The sequence below is a fragment of the Lepidochelys kempii genome, chromosome 2 (assembly GCF_965140265.1).
Source record: "Lepidochelys kempii isolate rLepKem1 chromosome 2, rLepKem1.hap2, whole genome shotgun sequence".
NCBI classification, from domain to species: domain Eukaryota; kingdom Metazoa; phylum Chordata; order Testudines; family Cheloniidae; genus Lepidochelys; species Lepidochelys kempii.
Window position 1 is genome coordinate 82,109,426 of NC_133257.1, and position 19,414 is coordinate 82,128,839.

The 19,414-nt window shown below is 39.0% G+C and overlaps 2 protein-coding genes across 3 annotated transcripts in view; one reads left to right on the plus strand and one right to left on the minus strand.

The window, feature by feature from the left end:
* Positions 1-19,414, plus strand: part of TMEM241 (transmembrane protein 241) — a 202,576-nt gene that overhangs the window by 127,504 nt on the left and 55,658 nt on the right.
* Positions 1-19,414, minus strand: part of CABLES1 (Cdk5 and Abl enzyme substrate 1) — a 110,392-nt gene that overhangs the window by 16,191 nt on the left and 74,787 nt on the right. The window contains exons 4-7 of one of the 2 annotated variants that reach the window (XM_073331397.1): positions 16,731-16,808; positions 6,857-6,953; positions 5,052-5,208; positions 3,786-3,889 (exon numbers count right to left, since the gene is read on the minus strand). In XM_073331397.1, the coding sequence (XP_073187498.1) occupies positions 3,786-3,889; positions 5,052-5,208; positions 6,857-6,953; positions 16,731-16,808 (436 nt within the window). The remainder of the gene's footprint in view (positions 1-3,785; positions 3,890-5,051; positions 5,209-6,856; positions 6,954-16,730; positions 16,809-19,414) is intronic. The other variant, XM_073331398.1, reaches the window with a different exon arrangement.

Here is a 19,414-nt window from a genome sequence, read left to right on the forward strand (position 1 = left end):
AGGACTGAAGCCAAAGTCCTGGGCAGTGGGACTCGGGCTTCGGCCCAGGGTGGCGGGGCTTGGGCTTTCTGCTTTGAGCCCCAGCAAGTCTAATGCCGGCCCTACCGAAGCCTGAGCCAACTGCAAGGGGATGAAGCCAAAGACCATGCAACTTAGCTTTGTGGGGCCCTGTGTGGCTTGGGGTTGTGTAGTCATTTTTGTTTTTTGAAGGGGTCGCAGTGCAATAAAGTTTGAGAACAGCTGCTCTAAGCCCATCCGGCTCAAAAGTATGTTGCCAGTTCAAAGTTGTCAATCTTCCACACATATCACTAAGTCATCAGTGAAAACCTATTCCAAGGCTTCTCCCTTCATAAATTCTCACTTCCGTGACAACTGCAATCAAAAAGTGGCTCAACGCTGATTGCTGATGTAGGCCAACATTTACTGAAAATTCTCTGCTATATATATATATATTTAGTTTTGACCACAGTAGTCACACCATCATATATATCCTGGGTAAGATGAACATATCTTTCTGGCGCACCACAAATGCCACCAAACTAGTTCTCTTGGTAAATGATCGTATGCCTTCTCCAGGTCCACAAAGACCAAGAGCTGTCTCTTCACTCCAAACATTTCCATGAGGATTTGTAGCACAAATATGGCATCCATTGTGCTTCTTCCTCGCATGCATCCATACGCACATTTCCAAATTTCAACCATTCCACACAGATCCTTTTCAGTAATCTTCTCCCACACTTTTATAGCATGTGACGTCAGCTTAATTGGGTGATAATCAGCATACAGAGTAATATCTCCTTTATGTTTAAAAATAGGCACCATAAAGCTTTTACACCATTCATCTAGCATTTTCCCTTTCTTAAGGCTACCGAGGCATCCTCAGAATCAAATTTCCAACACAGTCAGCTATATTAACAGAGCACTGTGAACTACCAGACTGTGTCCAAATTGCCCTCCCATTTGTAATTTCTGCAATAGTGGTCTGTCTCCTGTTCCATGCATTTGTACAAATCCAACTTCATTTATTGGATTTTAAGCTATTTTTCACATCTTTTTACCATATCACTTGGTTTGGCTATACGGACTATACTATGAATTATACAGAGAGCTAATTAAGTGGGTATCATTTTCCCAGCTTCATTGTACAAAGAAGTGGAAAAGCATTTGTTATTTATATACACTCTTTCGGAAGTCTCCAGACAAAACAGCATCTTAATCTACAATAGGTGACAGATACTTGGACGCTATGATGAACGTATGACCCCATGCCTGTACTGTGCACACTTTTTTTTGCAGAAGAGGCAGTTTGGGAGGTGAGAGGTTTTGTCACTCATTACCATTTTCGAACAGCTTGCCTGCAGGGAAGTTGTACATAGCTTTATAAAGATGAGGGGGGAAGGGAGGAGATTGAATAACCAGTAAGATAAAAGAACATGTAAGTAAATATCACTTTGGCATGCTACCAGGACAGGAAAGGACATGAGAAATGAACCAAGTCTTGGGTGCTTAGAGCAACTTTCTGAGATGAGCAGGGGAGAAAAAGTGAGTACATTCAAAGATCTAGGATAGCTATCACAAATGAGATATTGCAGCCTTCTAATGAATCTACTTCACAATGAACAGGTGCAATTTTCCTCTGTTCAAGACACTTCATCCATTTCTAAAACATGGCAGCAAATCCCCCAGTATGCTATAGGGGGAAAAATAGTCAAGTGACTATCCCCTAGTCTGTACATCACTGTCTGGTTACGCAAACGAACCATCTTAAATGACTTGTTATTTCAATAGAAATTGGGCCTGTAGCACAGTGGATATATACATGTATGTGTAGGATGCTTGTATACAGGAAATTTCCTATTGAGATAGAGGCTTGAACTGATGGAGGACAGTGGGGATGTGTTCCCTCTATTAAAAGCCACTTTGAACACTTTCTAGTTTAATAAATCTGAGGACAAGGCAGCACAAAATGCAGGTAGTTCTCGTTAGAAACTTATTATCATTCAAAGACCTGCCTAGGAGTTAGTAAAATGTGTGCAATGTTTAAAACTAAGGGCCAGATTTTGCAATCCTTTCAGGCAAGTCATCCCCCTAAATCATGTCACATGGAGTGATGTTAATTTAATTCTATAAAATTAACACGTTTCCAGTGTAACATCCTGTTTACTGGCATTTTATAAAACATCATATTCCAGTATTAATTTTATATCTGTGTGCTCTCAGTATGTGTATATTAAAAATATATACCAGGGTTCTGTTTCCCAGGTCTGGCTGAACGGCATCCAGTGTAGGGCCCAAAGTGACTGAATGCAATTTCTGCACTCCCCTGATATCTCAGACAACCAGGTGCCAGTTCAGTGCCTGGTGGAAAGCCCCTGTAGGCTGCTCTAACTTATGTCCATCTGCAATAGTTGCCAAGGGACTGCTGTAGCAGCACAGGATCACTGGGATGGCCTTGTCCCAGCCCTGACACCTCCCTGCTTCACTGTCCCTGACAGAGAGGATATCTCAAAACAGATCCAGTATTTAGATTTCACTAGCCATGAGGTGCAAGCCAAAATACCTCTCAAGCTCCTAGAGTGAAACTAGCAGGAAGTAAAGCAGAGGAGATTCTACATTTGTCCCTTCGAGGGACAGATCAGTCATCACAAAGGGAGCGGCAGAACTAAATCAAACCATTCTATGCAGTAGCTGGAAAACGTCTGGCAGTGAGGAGCAGACATCACTTCTGACTGGAGCACACAACGTGTTAGTCTGAAGAAGTAATGGGTGGAAAGAGAACACTTGTATCCTGTTTATCAAATAAAGACTGGTCGGGGAAAAAAGAAACTTTACACAGCATATGCTTAGCTGCTCGTGTACTAGTATCAAGACGACCTGTTTTGAGCTACGTCAATACTTGACCCAATAGCTTTCTGTTATGGACCAATTCTTCTGAGATTTCAAGCCATACAGCTCTATCCAAATACATAGTTATAAATGTAAACTTGCCTTTTTTGGGGGGAGTCTGAATTTTTTTCCTATTGTTTCACCTTCTTTGGATGCCCTGTGCATGGGCACATGCACTCTTGTGTAATGCACGTTGCAAGACTGCCCCCCCAATCAAAAGATGTGCACCAAATTCTAGGAAGGATAATGTAAACTTGATGCAATTAAAAAGAAACAGAAGGCTGCAGAACCATTTCTCTTCTCACATAAAATACTGAGATGGGCAGAATTATGAGCCTGAATTATTACAGCTTTGGACATCATGGAAAATATAAGGCTTATGCTAGTGATGGGACTTTCCTTCTTACTTTGAGACTACAAAGAGCAACCCATGCCAAAACAGAGAACAGCCTACATAACACCGTCAAAGAATGTAAAAGAACCTGCTGGAAACCAGAGTTCTACCCTAGCGATGACAGGAATAAAAAAACACAGCGCTGTTTGTGCAGCTTCATACGAAACTAGGAGCAACAGATATCACATTTACATGAGAAATAAGTGCCAAGGAGAGGAAATAAAAGTAACCCACTGAAAGACGGAATAGAATAAATGCATTATTAACCAACAAGACTTACATCTAAAATATCCATGAAATTAAGCAGTAATAAAAGCTTTTACTTTTATAACACCCACATGGACCTACTTTTACATGTCCCTCGTCATTTAGAGCAAGGGATTCCAAAATGCTGCTGTTAGGAGGTATAAATGGTGTGTGATGATTTTAAGCAGGAGATTTCAAAGTCCTAACCACTAGGATCAAAATGTACCTACTAACTACTCTATTATCAAGTGTTACTCACCATATATGAAGGGAATATTAAAACCCGCTTGTGCTTGCCACATGGCCACTGAGGATCATCTAAAAGATTTGGGTCATAGTCAATATAGTCTCCCAGGTCACTGCCTATAAAGAACATATAAAAAAGTGATTGAACAATTAACTGCATCAAGAAATGTCTGAGACTTAACATATGCAGCAAGCAAGTTTTCAGTCAATGGACAAAATTACCTCTGTCTGGGACTTCTGAAGGAGCCTAAGGGAGATAGCGGCAACAAAATCCTGTTGAAATTGAATAATAGCTTGGTGCCTGCTTCTCTTAGGCCTTTGAAAATCATAAACTCTCTTGCTTGCCATTCCTTTTAAATACACAGAAGTGTGTGACAAACCCATGTATACATTAAAGCTGTGGTGAATGTAAAGTCCCCAAGCTCCAATGACAGTATAATTTGAAGAAAGATGTTGAACCTACCGTTTATTAATATAATCTGTAGTTCTCCAAGCTCTGAATTCACAACTCTTTGTGAGTTTACATAGTGTAGCCATGAATCATAAGTTTGCCATCTAAATGTTGATCTTCACATTACAGTATACACACCCCTCCATACTTAGATGAGAGGTACACGTGGTAAAACCAGATCAAGGACATGGGGAAGAGTTTCAAATTATTTTAATCAGCAAGTGAATATGATAAAGCATCTGCCTTGATTTTTCTCCTATTAATACAGACCTTTTGAGTTGCTTCAGGTAAAATGTAAAGATACCCTAAACGTATAGCTACTTTTGGGAGAGTGGGAGAAAAAAGGTGACATCGCCTTGTTTGTTCTGATATTGAAAATGCAGCCTTCATTATCCATAATGCAAAAAGCCACAAGTAAGATTTTTACAACTATGACTTTGATACCAACATCTGTTTCTTCCACAGTAATTTAGAGAGAGACAAAGTTGGCCCTTATGTATGATGATAAAAAAAAAGACAGCCACTGAGAGAGTCCCAGAAAGTGAGAGTGGTGGGTGGGAAGATGGTAATGGGCTACATGCCACAGTAATATTGTTTGTTTGAGATTCTATGAACTTTAAACCAATTTGGCTAAGCAAAGTATGGGCAACTAGAGAAAGGTTTTTTCCACCATCTACATCACCCGTTACTTTGTTTGGAGACTGAATTTTGCTTCATTTTAAAAAAAAGAAAAGGCAAAAAAATTCCCCCCAGCAAACAACAGTGTGAAGAACTTCCTATAGCAAGTGTGAGAAGGGATATTAAAATAAATAACTCCTATGAAGTTACCTGTGTCAATGCTCCCCTGCGTGCTGTTAGCTCTTGCCAAGGAAAGGCTACGATGGCTTGCATTGCGAAATTGGGAGAAGGAGGAGGTGGAGTCAATTGTGTTTCTCCGTGTTCCCAAGGCATTGGTTGGAAATAGAAACTGTGTGTAAGAAACAGTCTAGACAGAAAGAGCCAGAATAGGCACATAGTTAATCACACAACTCAGCCTTAATAGGATCCAATTGATGTGATCGGGTTTGAAATTGGGGACACCATGCAGCGTGGCTGGCATTTACTATCAAATTCAATTTTTTATGTTTCGGATTTTGAGTTAATCACAGATTAATACCAGCCACTTGTTTTCCTTTCAGTGTGATCAGTTCATCCATCCTGAAAAGCTTTTGCATACATGTTATGTCCTTTTTAAAAAAAAAAGCAGATATGTTATATTTACCAAATCCTAATAAAGGGCCTAATTCAAAGTCCGTTGAAGTCAGCTGAAGGATTACATTGACTTCAGTAGATTTTGGATAAGGCCTCACCTGCTTTTTTTCCCCCCTCCTAGGAAAGTTGTAGCAGATTTCCACAATTTCTTTCCTGAAATAGCATTCCTGTGTACAGGTTCTCCAGCACCACTGGGACCAGAGTGAACTTGCTTGAGCAGCAGTATCAGTTGTTTCAGGATTAAATGCTTTTGAAGCTACTTTTCCCTCCTAACATCTTGGTTAGCGTGGGAGATATTAGACACTGGTATGTTGCAGGTAATCTGTTGCCTATCAACGTGGAATAAAGATGAATGAAGGATTTGCAGTGAATAGTTTATTTGATTAATTTCCTTTTTTATTTACTTACGTATTTAACAGGATGCAGGTATTATTTTCTCAAAGGTATAGAGCCCTGCACAGATACAAAATTTGCATCCGTATTCAATCCACAAAAACAGTCCACGGATGCAGATATCCACGGATATAAAGCAGATAGCCACAGATTTGAAGGGCTCTACAAATGTATTTGTTGTTCAAAATTAATCATGGAATAATTTCAAAAAATAATTTTTTGTTTATAAGCAGTTAATTGTGTGTATATCAAATTCAAAATGTGAGCAGTGTTTAGTTTTGATTGCGCATATAGATCACGGATTGTAAGATCTCTGGGGCAGGGACCATCTCTTTGCTATGTGTGTGTACAATGCCTAGGACAATGAGGCTGGGGCATCTAGGCCCTATCACAATACAAATCATAACTAAATAGCAAGGTATTGTTTCTATTACTCCTTGGATGCGTACCAATTGAACTAGGTTTTCAGCACAAATACTTGCATTTGAGTCATATATTCTCTGTGCTTAAAAATTTGTTTCCCCAAAGTTTCAGAATTATTTTTTTTTATTCAAGCAAATATTTGTGGATTTTTGAGGTATTCACACAGCACAGAAGTAAAGTTACGGATATATTTTACGTATAAGATTCACTAAAATAAAAAAGGAAGCTGTAATGCTGTTTGTAATTGCCTAACACATGATTTTCTAACACCAGTCAATACACTGTGACGTGATCTGTTGAGGACAGAGCAGTGCTATTGGATTTACTAATAATTTGTAGCCCTAATTATGACCAGAGGATGATTTCTTCAGGAAAAAACTAGTTGGTTTGCACTGACAGCTTGCACACTTTTTTTTTTCATTCATTTTATAATAATTCAGTATGTACTGCATTATACCCTACTCTTTTACATTATGTAGATTACAATGCAACATGTAATTTGAACTTGGCTTTAGTTATTTTACATTTTCATCATAAAATTAGATCTAATAAGCTAACATTCTTACCTTCCCATCAGCCCCTAGTTCCACACCTTCAAGACCAATTATCTCTTTTAAACACACTCCTCCAGTAGGCACACAACGTCCTTCTAATTTCATATCCCTGGAAAACAGAAGCCACTAATAAACACATTTTTCCTAAGATGGGAGCAGAAACACTGACTATTGCTACCCTCCACCAAAGACAAATGAAATAAGATAATAAAATTAATAATTAATTAATAAATTAATAAATTAATAAAACATACACTACAGACAGTTCAGATCAGACAACTTCTACACACTGCACTATACTACTGAAAATACTTTATAGCTAAAAATTCTATAAAACTTTATAGTTTATGTTTTACCCATACAGAACAGAAACCAAACCAACCAACCCCGAGTGAGTCAAAGAAAGGTGGACCGTGCTGGAATTGGGAATCATAACACATCTGTCTCATAACCAAATAAAAGGAAGAGGATAAAGTGTAGGTTAAGGAGATCCACAAATGACTACTTCCCTGCAACTGCAGGATTTATCTTCTGGGATTTGCCCACCTGATCCCTACATAGGCCTAAAAACATGTCAGCACATATTTAAGTTCTCCGCTCTTGAGCCTGGGCTTAGCTTTAAAACACATGCTTAAATCCCATTAATTACAATGCAACTTTAAAATGTGCTTAACGTTAGGCACATGCTTAAGCATCTCTATTCAGGAAGGGCACTATAGGCCTCAGCTCAGTAAAGCACTTCAAGCACACGCCTAATTAGATTGGTTTCAGTGAGACTACTCAAGTTAAGCATGTGCTTAAGTTCTTTGCTGTGTTGGGGCCTTATGGCCAAAACAACTGGAAAGTCTACATAGCGGTGTTAAAGATGAGACCCACTGTGAAGCATCTCACTGGACTTGGGACTAAAGGAATGAGGCCTTAGTTTGTGATGTTTCATATTCTGTACGGTTGAATCTTCAGGAGTTTACCCTGTTCTGCTTCCTTCTGTCCACAATGCAAACTGTCATTCAGTTTATTCTCCCCCAAAACTGGGGGGGGAAGGGGGGTAAGCGCTCCGTAAATTACAATAAACTTTTATTAACAGCAAAATGTATCCACCTTCTGGATAAAGTGTTTCTATAATAAAGCAAGACTTTGTACTGGGTATTTAACCCATTGTAAAAATGTAAATGTTTAAGTGAATTTAACTTAGTACAATGCTACATTCTCATTTTGTTACCTGATATTTTACTGCGCGATCAGAACAATTATATAAAAATAACATTCTAGCAGAAGCACCAGATTAAGTTCTGTGCACTTCGGAATAAGAGGCTTAAAGGGACACTTTCTATTAAAAGGAGAAAACGGTATGTGTTATCATTTTTATGGTATTTAAGACCCTACTGCATTAGTTCCCCAACATAAAAACTTTATTTTAAACAAATACATTTGAAATTAATATATGTTAAAAAATTCCCAAGATGCTAAATGAATTATTTGAAATAATATGAAAGTACTCTAGTCTTCTTCCTAAAAAGATTATGGAGACTATAGAGGAACTTATGTCATTCTGACTACAAAACAAAATCCCAAGGAACAGTTTTTATTTAATGCAATCAAAGGAAAAAACCAAAGTTAGGTATCTTTGCTAACGTTCAGAAGGGAGCAAGCCAGCATACTTTAAAGAATCAGCACAGCTGTCTTTCAGAAATGTAGCCCTGGAGACTTAAGAGAAACTGATTCTTCTGTCGGTGAGATCAGGGGCAGCTAACAAGAGTATAAACTATAATGTTTCCTAAACATTAGCTGAAGTTTAATGAGGAATGGTGTCTCAATCTTCTCTGTCACTTTTACTTTACTAAAATGAATGTACATCCCTGGGGCCCTGCTACTACAGTGCATTTATTCCCATCCCATTTAAAATTAAGTACTGTTCTGAAAGTGTCACTTAGAAACACTTTTTCAGTCTTCTCCTTTCCCAAAGACCTATACTTTTAGGTAGTATCTGCCTGCTTGCTTTGTAAGACATAGTGGTAAAATATTATTGTTTGGAACCCATCGCCCTTGGGCTAGAAAGAACAATTTCTTTTTCTGGAGAGGACTGGTCTAAAATATTGGGCATGTTCTTCTTTACATATAAATGAAGAGACCACTTTAGTGCAGGCACGTCCTTCTCCCATGTAATAAAGGACTGCGGAGAACAGTGCTTACTCAGAGCACGTAATTCTCTCAGTCTGCTACCCTCTACTATTGGTCTTTTGCCCATTACCAAGACCTAAAGCAATGCAAGTCTATGTGTGTGGGCAGGGCCGAATGGCAGAGGAGGTCCCAAGGACTCCCATGGGTTAGCTATAGGCTCCCTGCTGAGCCAGACACACTTAAAAAAAACCCAACCAAACAACCTTTTTGGAGCCTAGGCAAAGTCATTCTGTGATTATTTTTTTTCTGGAACTATCAATGCAAGGCCAGACTACAGAAGTTCATTGTACTGGGATGCAGAGAACTAGGGAAGTGTGCAAGGAGTCTCTCCCCACTAGAACTCAGCAATCCCACCATTCAGGAGAGCACAGTTCAACACCTGGGGATTACATCGCCTCACAGCAGGTAGAGGAGGAGCTGAAACATGGCTGTTTCTTCCTATACAGCTTGCTGAGTGGGCCAGTCACACCAGGGGAGACAGACTCCATGGTTCTTTAGGCGCAGTCTCTAAATAACCCCTGTGTTCCAGAGAGGGACTGTAACTGTTAAGGCTCTATTCCTCACCAGGAGCCTCATGGGATGCCCCTTTACTTTGCTCAGTGGCAAACTGCCACTGTTTGGCCCCCCAAAAAATCTTATATATATTATTTCTAAGGCTCCAAATTCTGTGTTTTTATTATTTATATGGTGGTAGCGCTATTGAAATGACTGGGGCCTGGTCGGTCGAAGCCACTTGTGAGCCTAACTGCGTGAAAGTGGATAAAAAAAGTATGAAGTGTCACAATAACCTATAACGATAAATGTGGCTGTGAAAAAAGTGCCACAGGAAGACAGACTGAATTAGTCCGAACAAAAAGGCTACTGATATAATTCAAGGATTGTATTAGGGTTATACCTGTAAACAAGAAAAGTGTTGGACCGGTAATCGATGAACCCAAACTGGTGTGTCGGAAATTAGTCCTAATTGCTAGACAAAATAATAAGAGTGGGCTATTCCACCCATCACTCCCTTTTGGGGACCTCAAAAAGAAACTTTTGGAGGTGGGGAAGAAAGCTGTTTACCCCGATGCTGGCTGACTGAAAGATCAGAGAACAGAAAGGAGCAACCTTCACCATCATTGCTGCCATCCCCCCCTTATTTTCTGAGACCCTGGGATTTACCAGGATAGCATTTGGCTTTCACTGCCTGAACCTGAGAGAGATCTTGACCAGACCAGAGCAGAGAGGGTACCCAGATAACATTGCAACTTCCATGGGCTCTGGCTAAATCCCAAACACCATCTGGGAGTGAGACTTTGTCACTGCCCCATTGTGTCCTTTTCCTTTCCCACCTTATTGCTCCCCTTTCCTATCCCTCTTTCTTTTGCCTTCTGTTCTATAATGAGAGTCCAGCTTAGCCAGCTAAATCTGTATATTTTGCAACACTGCCATAAGCCTGTGACTGAAGATGCAACTTAAACAGCCCGACACCAGTACAAGTTTGCCAGGTCTCAGAGTGGCTAATAAAACGATGTGCTATGCCCATGTTTGTTTCAGCAGTGCAATTGCAAGTGAATGTCAACACCAGAAGTTGCATTTTCTATCTTTGCAGTTCTTTTGTGTCTTCTTGGAAACAACAACAGCTCCAACCATTTCAACTGACTTCTGCTCTTTTTCCCCCTCCAAAGGACAGTTATCACTATCATTCATATCATCTAAGAGACTGTCAGAGAGGGGGGTTTCTTCTAAACACTCTCTCCAGTAAAAGGAGAGGGAAACAAGGGATGTTGTTAAAATAAAAATCTTACTTATTACCTTCCATGCCAAAGTGAGGGTCTCTTACATTACCTTAGTGGATAATAATGCACTTAGGTCCTGATTCTCTTCATACGTTATTTTTTGTCTCCACTGACTTCCATGGAGTTACCCCAGATTTACATAAGAGTTCCAGGAAAATTAGGCCCCAAACATTTTATTTGTGCACTTTGTATCAGGAAATGCGGTGCTGGGTGGGTGCTATTTACCTACTGTATGTAAAAAATTAAATCTGAAGTTTTGACAGGGTTCAGAGTTCAACATGCTGGTTATTTGGGAGCTACAGTGAAAGTAGTGAAAATGTGCTATTTTCCCTCTCTGCATTTTACGGCAGTACCATGGCATTTTTCCTGGAACAGCATTGTGTGACTTGTGATCCAATGGCAAAATTATTATAGGATAAGTACTCGCTTTGATTATTTCTGCCCTATATAGGAAAGAATAAACAATCAGAATAAACAAAAATCAGAGCAGAAACTCTTACCACATGCATTTTAAGCATGGATTAGCAGTCCATAAATCACACATTACTGGCTTCAGTAAAGAAACATTTCTTGAATGATTCTAAAATAGATGCCTGGATGTGATCTATAAAACCCGCTGCAAGATTCCTGCTGTGCACTTGCTCTTTCAATGACACTGCTAGCTGAACATTTCAGTGAATTATTTAAAAGTCAATTAAATATTAACCTGACTCCCAGAAACCTAAAAAGAAAAAAAAGTCTATTTACAACAACAGGTGCCTGATAAGTGAATTTTATTTGGAAATGTAAACTCTTTTTGGGATATGGTTCGGAGTAAATATACTCGATGATCCCAGACCATTACAGATTAATTAAGACTAACCTGAAAACAACAGCACTTCAAATTTATGGGAATCCAAAGTAAAATATTGTTCTCATCCTTCACGGTGAAGAACTCCCATTTTATTGATTCTGTTGCAGGGATAAGGGTAATTACAGCTTTGGCAAGAAACAGATGCCAGACATACCAACAACAAGCCTTTCCTTGATATGCTGACTGAGTCTGCCCACCTAACTGGGCTCCAGTTTTTCACTTCCTAATTGCACTTATTACTGGAACAAGAACTATGGCTACAGTGTATTGACAGAGGAATCTGAGAAACTGGTATAAATTCCCTTACAATTGTGTTGTGTACTCTCACTAAGCACATCAAGGACTCAGCATTTTCAGCTTCTGCCTTGATATTTTACCTAATATAAGAGAAATCTAAGAAAAATAAATCCTACCACCTTAATGAGGTTTCCTGCTTAATCTCAATATCATGCAAAAAATACACATAACAATGAAGCTTATACTCCTGGCATTCCATAATTTGTACACTTTGAAAATTTCTCACTATGTAGGAACAAAATTAATATGAGAAAAAAAGTCTATGAATCTGTAATTTTCCACAGCACTATTATTAATTTTTTTTTGTTGTGTGGGAGGGGTAAAGTAAAGCAAGAAACATTTATCTTTTTCTTTTACTTTCTAAGAATAGATGGAGTTCCTGTTCACCATGTCCACAGAATGATAAACATTCAGGAAATGTGTGCCTGAGGTTGATGATGACTTCATGTAAATTGCCTTGTATACCAAGTTCTGACAAAGGAAAATATTATATATATTTTACAGCTGCCTTCACTTCCTCTTTAAACCAGATTGTTTTTTTTTAATCAGCACAGCCTTCTTCCTCTAATATGGGATTGTGGCTTTTTGGCCATCAAGTAAGGTGTTCTTAAAATGATTCCCAATTATCATTCACATTTTTCTGATTAAATTCTTCCTCCCAGCTGATTTTCCTCATAATTGTTTTCAACTTAGTGAAATTGGCCCTATTAAAGCACCAACTATTTATATTACTGGTCTGGACTTTATTCTGCTTGCACATTGTAAGTGTGATCAGATCGTAATCACTGGTGCCTAAGCTACCATTAACTTTTAGTTCTGTGATCAGTTCCTCTTTATCTGTTAGGACAAGGTCTAATATAGAATTCCCCCATGCTGGCTGCAACACTTCTTGAGTTAAGACATTGTCATCTACAGTGTTTAGAAATTCCAAGAATATTTTAGTACTGGGGGTATGAGTCACTGAAATTGTGAGATCATGGGGAACTTCAATTTTTCCCCCTACACATTGTAGATAAATGTGTAAGGAGAAGGTCATCCTGTTCTCTACTGTGATTTGGTGGTCTCAGACAGACATCAATTAGTACCCCGTCTTGTGCTTTATCTGTTAGGATGTTGATCCGTAAGCATTCAAGATAATTTTCTTCCAAGTTATCAGTAACTCAGAAATAGGTAACACCATTTTTGACAGAGTGGCACTCCCCTACCTTCCCCCCGCCCCCGCCCTTTCTGCTCATTTGATCCTTCCTAAATTGGTTAGGATAATTGATTTTAAGATTGATATTGTGTGAATCATCCCACCAGGTTTCAGCAATATCAACTAGATTGAATGTTTGCTAATAAATGAACAATTCCAGTTCTTCTTGTTTGTTACCCAGGAGCCCAGCGTTAGTGTATAGGCAATTGAAGACTTTCTTCTCCTCATGTCCTTTTGGTTTTTGATTAATTTTGTTCTCCACGTCTCAATTTTGTGCTGAATGTTCATGTCTTCCCTCTTTTTACCCTCCCCTTTTGCTATTACTTTAATCCCCTCCTGACTGCTCTAGCCAGCCTATCCCCAAGGAGATTGGTCTCCCTTTTACTGAGGTGGAGGCCATCCAAACTATACAGCCCCCACTCCCTGTAGGATGCGGACCTATGGTCCACAAAACCAAAGCCCTCCACTCTATACCACTTACCTAGCCAGCGATTCACTTTCAGAATCTTCTGCCTTCCATCTTCCTTTGCTTGTGGCGCATGAAGGATCTCAGAGAAGATTGCTTGGATATAAACAACAGTGTAGAGAGGCCCAATACTCTCAGAACTCTCCAGAGTATCGCATGCTCCTCCCCGTTCACCTGAGTAGCTCTCCTGACTGGTATGTGGATGCAAAAGGAGAGCCACGGCTCTTCCCCTATCCCCACTCACTTGTTCATGGAGATAGGGGTAAAGGAGCATCCAGCATGCAAAGGAGCAAAGATGTGGGCAAACTTAAGTAGGCTGCTGAGTGGGGAGGAGAGATTTTACTCCCACCTATTCCCCTGCATGGCAGTGCTAAGGCTAGTGATAATCTAGCCCTTCATGTTTTTAAAATGCTTTGAGGACAAAAGGCCCTAAATATTATTTCTGTAGCATTATTTGCAAAAAGAGGAAACCAAGAAAGTTCTCTTTGACATCTCTTTGATGTCCTAACAGTAAAACGTAAAGAGTTGAAGAAAATCCATTTCCCTGACATGCACTCTCCCTCTTTCAGCCCCAGCACTTACAATGTAACTTGCTTCCTGAAGTAGCAGATTGTGAAAAGACTATTTTGTAATGTTGTCAACCTTTTCGTTTCTTTTTAGAACAGTCTTCCTTCAGAAACCATGTGTGTCTCATGTTCTTTAAAAAGAACAGGAGGACGTGTGGCACCTTAGAGACTAACACATTTATTTGAGCATCAGCTTTTGTGAGCTACATCCGATGAAGTGAGCTGTAGCTCACGAAAGCTCATGCTCAAATAAATTGGTTCGTCTCTAAGGTGCCACACGTCCTCCTGTTCTTTTTGCGGACACAGACTAACACGGCTGCTACTCTGAAACCTGTCATGTTCTTTACTAGCTCAGAGCAGCACAACAGAGCTGGTGGTGGTGATGTGGGGTGCTAGCCCAGGTTTCATCCTCCTCTGTTTTCTCTGATCCTGGTATACACGGATGCTCAACTGTATTAGTGCTACCATTTAAAACATTGTTTTACAAGGCTTCCTACTAAATTGCTTTCACTTGGTTATAAAGCCAGTTAAGACAGGCCCTAGCCTAGAACATGATTCTTGAACACTGTTAGGCCTGTTCTACACTGGCCAGGCAAAGAGCACTGAAACTGTGTTAGAAGGAACAACTTTTCAATCCTGTTTTAAAATGGTTCTGCTAATACAGTTTAAGTTCCAGTGTAAATACAGTAGAGCTCTTCTGCCTTCATACTGTGGGACTGGCACCTTCCCCAAAACATAACTTTGCCCAGAATTCCTCTCTGCCCAAAGAGCCTGGGAGTCTGAGAAGAGGTAGAGAGGAAGGGCAAACAGCAATACTGCTGTATGCTCATCACAGCAACTCTTGAGCTGAAACTGTCTCCACCACATGCACAAAATTCTCATTCCTGTTTGAATTTGGTTGGTTTTAACTGAAAATATCTAAAATATTTGCAGGAATAATTAGTTTTGGTTGTAATGCCCTTTGGCAATGGTTACACAAAGTAAGTATTCAGGACACCAGCAGCACCTGGCTACGGGTATGGATGAACTAGAAATCTAGAGATGGCTATTAATGACTGATACACAAAAGTGAAGTTAAGGTAATACTATCATTATCCTGTCACAAAAGAGTACTTGTGTCTCATCCTCACTCTACCATGCATGAAAATATGATGCAATAATCAAGAATTACACAGTCTGCACATTGGCAATGAAGTCAATGAATATACTGCTTCAGTTATGGTTCACAACAGCCATTACTTGAAGGAGATGTTAATTAATTGTTTTCCTCCTTCTCTGTTGCTTCAGCTGATAGACAGAGGGCATCTCTTGTCTTTGCTTTCCTAACAATGGAAGCAGGGCTGGACCGATATGTCGTAGCACTTTCTGCCTCCTCATTCGACTCCCTGTTGCTTTACAAATGTTGTGCAAGACATAACATGCTGAAATCATACTGGGGATGTAGTCTGTCTCATTATCACTGCAATTCAGAAGTCCCTTGCTTTCAGTCTTTCAAAGGCATATTCGGATCTCTGAGATAGCAGTTAAATGCCACATTCCAGTGATCGTAAATGCACTGGAATGCACTACAGACGTAAACTACTAATGTTTCAAGATTTGCTTGATGCATCTTTCCAGTTTAATTAGCTAAAGAAAATTTTTTACTCAAAGACAGGATAATTGAACCAATTTCACCATATGGTATCTGCTTCTTTTGTACACAAAACAGTTTGCTATGAATTACTCAAACGCTGAACAGTAATGCTAAAAAACTTAACTATGAAAACAATGGGCCAAATTCATCCCTGATGTACTTTAGTGATATTAGAAAAGGGATTAATTTGACCCAAAGTGATCTGTAAGCCTCCTTTTTCACATTAAGTTACCCCACTTCACATATCCTAATCTGATGTCTTCACTTACATGGTTTCAGTCTGGAATGACGTGCATTGCACATTCTGTATCTTTGGAAAACAACAAACCTATTGGCCCAGATCCTCAGCTTGTGTTAACTGACATAGCTCCACTAAAGACACTGACACCAACTGAGGATCTGGCCCATGGTTTAGAAGTTATTTGACTCCATTTTTACAACGGGTGTTTTCAGTCATTGAATACAGTTTTTAAAACCATTTTAATGAAATAGTTAAATTAAAACACTCTTTTGTTTGAATTCAATCATTTCTCTACAGTGCTGGAAACTAGATACTGTAGCATTGTTCTAGTGTAGGAGAACCAGAAAGGGAAAGCTGACTATAAATAAAAGTAATAGTGTCTAGAATATTCGCATTGTCCAAGAGGAGTGAAGCATGAAAAACAAACAGTACAAATGGTAAATTGTACTAGTAAACTGGATTTTTTAAATTCTTTCAGTTTTAATAATCTAAGATATTATAACAAAGATAAGGAAATCTGTGATTTAAAAATATGATTTTAACCTGATACTATACCACAAATCAAATATTTCTCTTTTGGGGGTAGATATTTAAAAATGACAGCCCTATTGTCTGTATTCAGTACTATATATGCTGTTATGACCCAAAGAGACGAGGTAGTATGCATAAATATACATACCCGATTTGGGTACAGTCTCGATACGGCAGCACTGAAAATATGCTACAGAAGGATCTTCTGCCACTGATAAGGACTATTCTAAAAAACAAACAAAAATCAAAGACTAAAATTAAAAAAAAAAACCACAGCAATAAACAAAGCAAAGAACAACAAGCGTTAGCATTCAGGCATTTAGCAATTAAAAGCTTCTATCATTGACAATTTCCTCCTTCCTCTCTTTTTAGAACTTGGTGTTGTGTTCCGTAGAAAAATACTGTACAACTGAATGATTTACAGGAAACCTGAATTACACTGCCTCACATCACCTACCCATCATATAGACAGCTAACAGAGCTGAATCTCCCAAGTTCCATACTGAGGTTCTATTTAATAATTTCACTTGTACGGTAAAGGATGTTTGATGATAGGCTGTATTTGTAATAAAATATGAAATGCATTGACTTGGTATTGGTTGAATCAATCTACCCTTGACATGTCAAGTTATAAATCACAGTTCAGGCAATTTCAAATACATTTAAAAACAGTGCTCTTTGAGAGAGATCAGTAGAGAACTATAAAAACCTCATAACATTTTAAAAAATGTATTCTGATTATAATATAAGTAATTCTTCTTGTTTAAAAGAATAGTAAAGCACTCCTTTGCATTTTTAACATGATCCTTTATTACCAGTTCAAGACTGGAAAACAATTAATTTTAAATGGATTTAGGTCCACTGATCAGAAGCAGGACACAAAAAAATTTCAGACAACTATTCATAGATTATAAAGCCAGACAGGACCTTTGTGATCATCTAGTCTGACTTCTTGTATAACACAGGTCATATAGGACTTCCCTGAATTAATTTCTGATTGAATTCAAGCATATCTTGTAGAAAAACATACACTCTTGATTTAAAAGTTTCCATGATTGAGAATTTACCACAACCCTCGTTAAGTTGCTTCAGTGGTTAATTACCCACACTGAAAAAATTTTACATTTTACTTCAAGTCTGAATTTGTCTAGCTTCAACTTCAGTCACTGGATCTTGTTATGCCACTATCTGCTAGATTGAAGAGTCCTCTATAATCAAATTTCTGTTCACCATGTAGGTATAAACTATGATCAAGTCACCCCTTAATCTCCTCTTTGATAAATTAAATAGATTGAGTTCCTTGAGTCTATCAGTATAAGGCAGGTTTTCCAACTTTTAATAATTTTTGCAGCTTTTCTCTGAACCCTTTCCATTTTATGAACATACTCCTTGAATTGTGGACACCAGAACTGCACAAACTTCTAGTGTCAAATACAGAGGGAATATAAACTCCCTATTCCTGCCTCAGATTCCACTCTTTATGCATTCAAACATTGCATTAACCCTTTTGGCCACAGCATCACATTAGGAGCTCATTTTCAACTAATTATCCAGCATAACCTCCAAGTCTTTTTTCAGAGTCACTGCTTCCCAGGATAGAGTTCCCCATCCTGGAGGTATGGCCTGCTCTCTCTGTTCCTAGATGCATGACTTTACATTTGGCCATATTGAAATGTACAGTTTGCTTGCATCCAGTTTACCAAGAGATACAGAGCAATCTGTCTTCATTATTTCTGACTCCCCCGATTTTTGTGTCATCTGCACACTTTGTCACACTTTGATGATTTTATGTTTTCTTCCATGTTATTGATAAAATGTTAAATAGCATAGTAGGACCAAGAATAGATCCCTGCTGGACCAACTAGAAACACAACCATTCAATGACTATTTTGTTTACCATTACATTTTGAGACCTATTAGTTAGCCAGTTATTGTTCCATTTAATATGTGCTATGTTGATTTTGTATCATTCTAGAGTCGCAGTTGAAACATTATGTGGTACCAAGTCAAATGCCTCACAGAAGTCCAAGTATGCTACATGAACACTGTTACCTTTAGCAAATTTGTAATCTCATCAAAGAGAGAGATCTGGCATTTTTTAATGTCTCCACTTTCCTCACTAATACTGGATTATTTAGTGCTTCTGGACACTGAGGGCTTCCCTACATGGCACTTGGCAAAGCATGCCAGAAGGGTGTGATTTGTAAAATGCTCTAACTGCCTTGTGTGGACCCCGCTGGTGTGCTCTAAAAGGTACCTAGTTTGCATTTACATCATCCCAAATAGGACTATGGTTGGCAAGCAGACTGTGCTTCATCCTGTCACATTTTGAGTTTGTCATGGTGGTCTGTGCACTTATAACCTCCAGGCTTGATTAGTGCAATGTACTATACCAAGGAATAAAATACTGACCTTAAAAATTCCCTATTGGTTCAGAATGCTGCCAACACCTACTTGGCACCCTGGCTTCCACCTGTGTATATCACTGGTGCTTTGCACTCCAAACCCCAATCCCCTCTCTGATGTATCTGCCACTGACTTCAGTGGGGCTAGGATTTCACCCCACATTTTTACTCTTTGCATTACATTGGTCAAAGCTGGGTGATAAGCTCAGTGCAAGGACCATTTTTAGTTCAGTGTCAGTAAAGTACCATGTACATCTACAGGGCTACAACGTAAGATATTTTAATTAAAATTACAGCTAAGGCCTCAGCAATTGTGCTATTCTAAAGCATCACCATCTCAGTAGCCAAATGGCATACACGATTCCCCAATATTTGGAAGCACACTTATGTTGCCCAGAGAGTTGCATCATGCTGTTCTCGGCACCCA